This window comes from Apis laboriosa, unplaced genomic scaffold, assembly GCF_014066325.1.
Source record: "Apis laboriosa isolate Shangri-la unplaced genomic scaffold, ASM1406632v1 scaffold93_cov139, whole genome shotgun sequence".
Lineage (NCBI taxonomy): Eukaryota > Metazoa > Arthropoda > Insecta > Hymenoptera > Apidae > Apis > Apis laboriosa.
Window position 1 is genome coordinate 350,100 of NW_025224820.1, and position 10,900 is coordinate 360,999.

At 18.8% G+C, this 10,900-nt stretch overlaps 1 protein-coding gene across 1 annotated transcript; it reads left to right on the forward strand.

Annotated features, from left to right (window-relative positions):
- Positions 1-171: 171 nt before the first annotated feature.
- Positions 172-7,980, forward strand: LOC122719682. The gene is made up of 4 exons (XM_043945702.1): positions 172-331; positions 852-982; positions 7,214-7,421; positions 7,658-7,980. The coding sequence occupies exons 1-4, from the start codon at positions 257-259 to the stop codon at positions 7,892-7,894; spliced, it is 651 nt and encodes a 216-aa protein (XP_043801637.1). The 5' UTR covers positions 172-256; the 3' UTR covers positions 7,895-7,980.
- Positions 7,981-10,900: the final 2,920 nt, after the last annotated feature.

Genomic DNA, 10,900 nt, shown 5'->3' on the forward strand with positions numbered 1-10,900 from the left:
TGACATTGTTGATAATTTGCGGCGAATATTTTGTTTAAATTTTTCGTGCATAGTGTTTATGAAAAACATATGAAAAAATATAAACTATAAATAACTTACAAAAATATTTTTAAGTTTTCAATATTGATATAATAGCTACTTTTTTTTTTGTCTGAAACAAACCTTAAAATAATTATTAAAAAAAAAAAAAAAATTATATGTCTTATTGTGATAATTATATATATAACCTACATATATTTGGAAGTGACATAAAAATATGTTTTCATCAAAAAATGTGAAATCAACATTACTTTGTGGACCTCAGCAATTAAATAAATCTTTTATGTTTGAGGTAAATGAAAATGTGAAGCAAAAAATATAAACATTATAATTTTTTATAAAAAATAATTAAAATTTAAAATGAAATTCAACAATTTGAAATAAATAATGGAATTAGCATTGCATAAATATGAAATAAATTTTTTTATTCTTTAAATATAAAATATTGATTAACTTTATACAGAATATTTAGAGAATTTAATAATTAAATTTTTTTTATATTAATCATAAAATTTAAAAAGATTAAAAATAATGAATTATTAAATATAATAATCATTTAAAAATTTAGAAATAATTTATAAATATTATATAATTTATAAAAAAATATTAATATCGATATATTATTATCAATATCAAGATATAATAATATTTCATGCAATTTGTTTTTTAATTTTTTAAATGTTATAAATATTTTATTAAGAATGTATTTTTAAAGAATTTTAAGAATATATTTATTGTATTGGTCAACATTAATGGCTAGCATTGATTTTGATAAAAATATTATATTTTCGAAATCTCATTTTTCTTTGTAGACAGCAATTTACTGGGCCGAGGAAGGACGTCGCGTCGTTTACATTACACCAACACCGTTGGAGAGATTACCGGCAACTTGTCATGATAGATGTAATCCAGCACCCGCGGCTTTCAAGCTCATGAGATTTATGTAAGCGGAATACTTTTCTTATGGCGCTTCTACATTTATTGATCTTGGAATTTGTTACTAAAAAGAATATTTATATTTAATTTAATTTTTATTTAATTAAATTAAATCGCTTATTTTTAAATTAATTTGCTTATTTTTAAATTTCAATAGAGAATTTATAATTTTTTTGCTTTTTTGAAAAAATAATCATCATTTACAATATTATTTTATTTTTTGAAGACTGTTAATAATTATTTTAAGGTAAAAATTAAAATTAAATTTATTTTATGTATATTAATTGATCAATGTAAATAGTTATTGTCAAGTGCAATATTATTGCATTATACAATAATAATATATAAAACGATTTTGAATTCAAGTACTTGATTTGATACTGGAAACAATTGATTAATGAATATTATTTATTTTACATATAATTATATGCAACATTTTACATGCATAAATATATATGTTTATAAATTCATATCATATTTTCAGAAAAAACGGGGAGTATATAGATCATTCTGTAGAATGTTACTCATTCTTGGTATAATGAATCACAATGAAGTATGCAATTTATTACAGTACAATACTTTGAATAAATCTTGAATAATTTTTTTTTTTTAGATTATCATTACAATTTGCAAAAAAAATATGAAATTAATAAAACAAATAAACATTTTATAGACAATTAAAAAAATGTTTGTATATAATATATTTTATATATAAATTATTTTTATTATATATATATATTTGATCGTATTAAAATTATCTTTACTTATATCCTTTTCTTAAAATTATTTGACAAATAATATATTTTTTAATTGTATATGCAAAATTACGATCATGATTCAAAATCATGAAATTGAAATATATAGAAATGATATATAGAATGAGTAAATATATAGAATGAGTCATTTAAGACCAAATCGAATTAGTTATATAAAAAAAAAGGTTCAAATAAAAGTTATTTGAAGAACATATTTATGATAATATATAAATGAATATAGAGGATATATATATTATATTTGTTTTTCTTTCAATTAAATCACATTTTTGTAACGAATTAATTCAACTTATCATTGAAAAAAAAGTAATGATTAAGTTATTTATATTAAAAAAACATTATTTTACGAAATATTTTAAATTGATTTCAAATAATACTATAAAATTTATTATATGTAATAAACAAACTGTTCATTATTTTTCGTACTTTTTTTAAATTTTTATGTTTTTGTGGAATGACAAATTGAATCGATTAATCATATATCGTCTACGTCTATTTACAAAAAAAAAATTATATTTTTAGAACTATATTCATATTTTATATGAACATTTTTTTAATTAAAAATTTTAAAAATATTTATAACTTTTTAAAACTTTTAAACACAATTTTAGGTGATTCATCTTATAGTGTTAATATATTCATGAGAAATTTTAGGATGATCGATTTTATAAATCAAAATAAACAAAAATTGGTTGATATGAATCTATATATACAATAGTATGCAAAAGTTTTCGGTCAGATAATTTCTTCCAAGAAAAGTCTTAAGAAATTTTTATTAATATCAATATTTAAGTTTTGCGTAAAAGAATATTGTAAAATAAATCAACGCTATTTATTATTATTCATATATATTTATTTGAAGAATATATACATTAGCATATATAAAAGTTCTTGAGCAGTATATTTAAGCAAATAAATAATGCTTGTTTTTCATTGTATCAACAACTTTACTTATATATTATTTATGTATTATAACTAATATTTTGTAGTCACATCTTGCGGCAATTACAACAGTATAACAATAAGGCATGGATTTAATTAATCGAGTATATATAATCGTGTAATATTTTCCATTTTTTTATTAAATTTAAAAAAAATTTTGTATTATTAAAATTTTTATGATTTTTTTTTTCTCTCTTCAAAGATGTTCTATTGGATTTAAATCCATAAATTAAGAAGACCAATCTTGTATTTCGGACAATCATCGTTTTACAATTTTCTTTTTCTTTTAATATTTTCAATGCATGTATAGGATCATTGTCTTGAAAGTACCATTTTTCTTTTAGAAAATTTTTCTTAGAAAATCATATGGTGACATGAGTTTCTAAAATTTTTTTATATATGATATCATTTATGATATCCTCAATTTTTATAAGAGGATTCTTAAATAGAAAAAGTTTTTCAAACCATAATAAATTCCTTTATCATGTTTAATATTGGTGTTTGATACTAGTATTATTTCTATTATATTCTATTATATTCTATTATATCCAATGCCAATTGGATATAATATTTTCTATTGCTTCCAAAAAAAATTGAATTTAGATTCATCTGAGAAAAGTACCATTTTTCATTTTTCTACAGTCCAGTCATAATATTTTTTGGCTAACATCGGAATATTTTATTTTTTTTTACTAATTAATGGTTTTTTAACATTAATTCTGTCAAATAATTTTGCATCGTGTAATCTTATTGTTATTATACTTTTATTAATATTAGCAATATTCTCTATTTGTAATTCAGCTACGACATTAGTAGCTATTTTCTTTGTGTTCATAAATGATTTTCATTTTATAATTTTATCAATTTTTTTAGTGATCTTTTAGAATCCTCAATTGCGCGGGCAATCTTTTACACTGTCTTACGCAATATCTATTATTATATATATCATTTGCTATACATTTTATAATTGATAATATTGAAGTAATTTTACGAGATGACTTTTTTTTTAAAAACAATTTTAATAATGTTGCGTACTTCAACAAGTGTCTTTAGAAATTCATATTTGCAACTTAATGACTAATTATTAATTAAAGTATAATATTTGAATGTAAACACTTATTGATCTTTGTAATTTACAGACTTATAATAAGAACTGACTGAAAATTTTTGAATATATAATTAATTTACATATTCTTCAAATAAACACGTATGAACAATAAATAGCGTTATTTTTTTTATAATATCCTTTTAGACAATATGTTTTTATATAATATATTAATAAAAATTTCTTAGACTTTTTTTTTAAGAAAAAAATTTAAAGAAACCACCTGACTGGGACTTTTGCACACTATTGTATATTTTGTATATCAGTGCATAAAATTTATTTATTAAATTTAAGTTTATATTAGATGAAACAAAATAAAATAAAGATAATAACAAAGAGAAAACTGTCTCACATTATTTTCATCTTACTTCATTTCTATTTATTTAAATTGTTTTTAATTCAATAAATAAGTTGATATTTTTAAATACAAACTTTGTATTTGTTTTGATATATAGAATTTATTCTTTTTGACCTTGAAATGTCCTTGAATATATTAATACTCTGTATAAAATAATTCATATTGTATTACAATATTTTTATTATATTATTATTTTTTTTATAATTGATTTTAATAATTGATTTTTAAATTTCAACTACTAGAATAATTACAAATTTGTTATCATTATTTTGTAGATAAAAGAAATTAATTTGAAAAGATTTGTTTTTTTAATTGAATAAACAACAGTAGAATTTTCAATTTTTATATAGCATTCATCATGGCAAGTAAGAATAAAATAAACGATCGAACGATATCAAAAATCAATTGCTTCTTTTTTCTTTAGTTTATTTTTCAGAATTGAGATTTGTTCATTTTTAAGGATTTATTCTTCTGATAAAAAAAGAAAATTTTTCTTTCTAACTATGTTTATCCATTGGCCTTTTTTTTATATAAGTTGCAAGTTTTATTTTGTATATTGTATAGAATATATAAAAAATAAGTATCGTGATTATTATAGCATGATTATATCTTTGGATCGGTAGAGATTTATGAAAAATACTTGCCATAAAAATAATCTTGATATAAATTTTCAAGATCAATGTTTTTTTTTTTATTGCATTATATATTCGTCGCGAGGAATAAAAATCCCAAAGCAACTAGATCGTATGAATGAACTATTCTATTGAAAAATAACTCTAAAATTTCGTTAATTATTTTAAATTATTCATCTATATTTTTCTATATTTATTTATATTATTTATATTTTTATTGAAATATTACAATATAGATAGTAATTGATGAGTTAACTAAATATTATATATTATACGAAATATACTGTAAATATATGCAAATTTACTAAAATTATGTCCAAAAGAAATATCAATTTGATGCAATTTTCATTAATTAAATCAACAATTTATCAGAAATTAATATTATGTCATTCTAACACTCATCAAACATCAAATAAATCTCATAATAAAAGAAGTCATCTCATAATAATTCTTGATAATTCGATGAGTAGAAATAAATCAGATACAAAGAAAAAAATTATGTATATAATATTTAGTGATTATACAAAATTTCTATCAATAGATTACACAAGTTGAAAGGCAAACGATGGTTTTTGAAACGTGTATTATTCTTAAAATCAAAAGAATAATAATTTGAAATTTTTTTTTTAATCTAAGTAAAAATTCATTGAAATTCATTAAAATTTATATTAAATTTAAATTTAACATAAATGTATTCATAAAATATGTTTTTTAAAAAAGTCTAGTGCTATTTTCATTTGGAAAAAAAAACTACAAATATAACAGACTTTATATAAGACACAAATATAATTGCTTTTGATCTACTGTAATTTAATATATTGTTTAAAAATTGACGAACAAATTGATTGAAGCATTATAGTATAGTATCGTCTATATCGTCATATAAATTATTGCAACTTAAATAATTCAGTTCGAATTCAATGCTCAAACATTAAAAACAAAATATCTCAAATTCTGACATTCTTTTGATTTTGAAAATAATCCAAATTTTTTTTTTTTTTTTTTTTATTCTTATTCATTGAGAATGATAATGATCTATTCCTCTTTCACTGTGAGATTGATCTAATTTCTAATTAACATTAAAGTGACATAATATTAATTTCTAATTAATAAATTGTTAAAATGAAAATCGCATTGAATTGATATTTCTTGAACATAATTTCATTAAATTTTCACATATTTAGTAAGCTATGTAATATGAGTTGTATAATATTTAATTGATTTAATTGTTTATCATCTATATTACAATATCTCAATAGAAATGTAAATATTAAATAAAATAGTTTACGAAACGTTAAAATCATTTTTCAAAATAACAATTTATTTGTGATCATGTTTCTTTTGAGATTTTTGAATATAAAAAAACTTTGACTTTTTAAATTCAATGAAGATAGATTAAAATTTAGAATAAAAAGATAGATTACTTATTCGAATAAAATATTATTATATAATTTTAATTTATTTTTTATTTAAATTATGGAAATTAAAATTATTATGTTGAATTTAAAATAATTATTTGTTAGATTTATTATATATAATGTTTTTAAATAAATTTATATAGAAATAGTAAATAGAACTATTTTATGTTTATTATTGTATCAGAGAAATACCTTTATTTATTATATTATATAAATTTACAAGACTTTTTCATCATTTGTTTATTTTAAAATTTTTTAACCATTTTCTATGATAAAATTTGAAATTATTTCTAAAGATTTTTAATATTCTACTTTTATTAATGTTTATAATCAATCAAATATTTCAATTTTTTTTATTATAATCATTTATATTAGAAAAAATAAATTATTGCATAGAAACAGATATAAAAACGATTATATAGTTAATATATAAAGAAGAATAATTTCTTATATAAATTAAAAATAAAAAATTTTAAAAAACATTAAAATCTTATCTGTAAGAATATTTTAACTAATTAAAAATTATAATGATACGAGAAAAAATATTTAATTATATACTTATATACTTATATTATTTATATTACTTATATTATAATACTTATATAAATATTATATATAATATCTATATACCTATATAAATCCTAAATTATAAATATTATAAATATTATACAATAATAACAAATTTTTCTATAAAAAATTATGGATTTATATTATTTTCATATAATATTATATCTAATTATAGATTTGTATAATAGGAAAAGAAAAATTAAATATATATAATGAAATAATATATCAATAAATAAATTAATAAATATTTAATTATTTCAATTTAAATAGAGTCTGTTATATGTCTGTTTAGGTACTTTTTTAAAATGTTAAAAAATATTTTTAATTGAATAAATTAGATTATCTTATAATAGAATTATATTATGTAAAATAATAAGTAGTTTTTTTATAAAATTATTATATAAATTATTTGAATGCAAAATACATGAAAATTAATATCGTAGGTATTTGAAAAACTATGAATCTCTTGTAGAACGAATGATTGAGTTGCATACCTTTGCCTGTTTACCATCTATTCTTTTAATCGACGACTTTGACACCTATATCGATGATTATAAAGAAAGCGAAATATCACGAGATCTTCACATCGCCAGAATATGTTCCTTGATTCTTGATACGATGAATTCTTGCGCACGAATTCTAAAGATCAATGTAAGTAACAATATAACATGATCAAATAAAGAAAAAATATTTATTTAAATATATGTTTAAATATATTTATGTTTAATTTATTAATTATTATTTATTATAATTTATTAATATTAAAATTATATTTATTATAATGTTAAAATTTGTTTAAATATATTTATATATTATTTTATATCTACAAAAGAATACAAAAAAAATTTATTTAAAGAGAAAAAAAAATTTATTTTCATTTGCTTCAGGTATATATATGCGCCTGGTCTTTTTCTGGAATGAATGATATTTGTACATACACAATATACTTTATTAATATTTGGAATGTAACAAATGAAGAAGAAAGTAATACTATATTTTTACAAAAATACTTGCAGAAAGCTTTTACAGAACAATGCCCATCGTATAGATACTGCAAACTCGAAGATGGAACGAGAGTGTTAAAACAAATTCTACACGAATCTATGATTTTTGATAGAAATTAATTTTCAGATCAATATTCATAATTAAATCAAATATTGAAATGTAAAAAAAACATATATGGTATATATATATATATATATATATGGTACATAGAACATATTATATTAAGAAAAAAATTTTAATATGCAGATTGAATAGATAGATAGATTGAATAAATTGATAGAATAAATATAGAAAATTCAATCATTTCCAGATGCAAGATATAATCATTTTTTGTTTTGTATTAGTATGAATTGACTTATCAATTATATTAATATTATGATTGACTTGTCGATAATTATAGAAGATATTCATTCATTTCACATATCCTTCTTTTATTTCCATATATACTTGGCATTTTTTCTTTGTAAATTTTTTCGAAAAATTCCAAATTTTTATCGAATTATTTCATAAGATTGTTGGATTCGATTTTCTTAAATCATTTATTAGTAAAAAATTGTTCTGTTATTAAGTATGTATGAAAATATGAAAACATTCAGAAAGCAGTTTATATAAACATTAAAAAAAATATTTTATGCCATGATATGTAAAAGCCAGCAATTAATAAATTAATCATGTTAGTAAATGCTAATATAAAATAAACTTATTTCTATATCTTTTTTTTACTTATCTTTATTTTATTTATTCAATATGATATACTATTTGAATTTTGAAATCTTTTTTAAATATCTTACATACATTTTTAAAAATCCTTTAAACATCCAAATATATTTATATTTTCAAATATAAATGAATTTATACAAAGAATTAATATATTTTTAATATATTTTAGGATATTTTTGGAAGGTAGATTCTAGAAAAAACAAAACAAAATATAAATACAAAAATTGATATACAAAAATAACGAATTTTATTTATTAAATTATAAACAATTTAAGCTCGCATTAGATGAAGCGAGACAAAAACAATAGCAATGTATCAGAGTGATTTTATTCTATTTCCGTTTCGCTTTATATAATATGATATAATATGAATTTTTATTGATTATTATTTAATAGTTAAATCTCAATCGATATTTTTATATACCAATTTTTGTGTTTATTCTGACTTTTAGAATTGATCTTCCAAAAGTGTTTTGTAAATATGTTAATATCTTATACTTATATATATTAATTTTGTGTGTACATATATATATATATATATATATATATATATAAGAGAGATAGAAATTATATTATAATTATTAACACATATAGAAGAAATGATATAAAAATAATATATTATTTTTATAATATCGATTATTTTGAGATATTGAATGTGTTAAAGAATGTGTTAAGAAAAAATAAATAATTGTGTTAAAGAACTTTATTATTATTATTATTTATCTTATATATCATATAATAATATAATATCTTATATATCATAGTTATCTTTAATTAATTTATTTATTTTAATCCGAAAATTTGTTTTATATATTTCATTTGTTTTGTTTTTGAAAATTTTATTTAAATAATTAATGTTTTAATATATAATATAATATTATAATGTTTTAATATAATATTATATCTAATATATAATAATCGCTAAAATATTTGAAATTATATTTATTGTAATTCAAAAAAAAATAATAACAAAATAATTAATTATTTTAATAAAGATGACTTATGTTATATTACATTATGGCTCTTTGTTACACTATCATCATGCTATTTCAATCTGTCTTTATCTTATTTCATCTAACATAAAGTTTAATACTTACTTATAACTCAATAAATAACGTCTTAATTGATGTTTTTTTATATTAACTTTTTTGTTTGTTTTAATTTCTATAATCAATTGTTCAAAAGTGTGTTACTAAAAATGTGTGAACTTTGTTAATTACACTTTATATAAGTAAGGAATAGAGAAATATACAAATTTTTGTTTGTGCCTATTGTATTATTTAATATCTAAAAGTCTAATAATGTGTTCTTGAAATGCATTGAAGATTTAAGCTTGCTGACAATTCGTTTCATATTTGTATTTCTATATACATACTTCAGATAAATTATATTTAAAGAATATCATGAAATTGTAATAACTAGCTCTATACTATTTCATTTTTAAATTCATCTAAATTATATTTATATTTTTATATTATAATAGATTTTTATAGATTTTTAATAGACTTTGTATTATAATTTATACATGAATATATTTTAATAATAATTTTACTAACTATTAGAATTATCAGAATTTATTATCTTTAATAGATAATAATTCTACTATTATAAGAATATATTTTTATAAACAGAATTTTAATCGATTTTAATTAAAAATTGCGGATTGATTTTCTTATTAGCATTATTTTTCAAGAAATATTATTACAAACTATAGTAACTATAATAACTGATAAAAAAGATATTTATATTTATTGGAGTATTAATATATTGTATAATTCTTCTGTTCGATTAAATCAAGAATTTCCATATTTTTTCCAATCGATCCGAAACAATCTGAAAAAGACAAACAAAATTATGAAAATAAGTTTTTCACAGCAAGGAAACTTAAAAGCACCGTTATTGTAAACAAGAAAATTGTAAAAAAAAGACAATTTTCTCTTCAACTATTATATGAATAAAGAAATATTAATAATATCATCAAATCAATAACAATTAAAGTATATCAAAATATAACTAAATTTAATTAATTATAAATTTATAATCAATTACAAATTGATCAAAAATATATAAGTAGACATTTTTAGATTTTTAGATAGATGGAGAGAAAAAGAAAGAAAAAGAGAAAGATAATTATGAAGCAGAAATTACAGGATGACTTATATTAATAGAAGTTTACACATCGCGAATGGACCGATTCTCCGTGGATTCAGGATCAACTAGACAACGGTAAACCACCGTTGGTCTGTTGTCATGATGAAGAGCAAGAAAGAGATAAAAGAATAGTGGGGAAGGGACGAGCATAGTAAGAAAGAGGAAGAGAAAGAAAGATGAGAAAAGAGAGAAAAAGCGAGAGGAAAGATTGCATACCTGAGTGAACAGGTGTGCCAGAGTGGACGACGAGTAAGT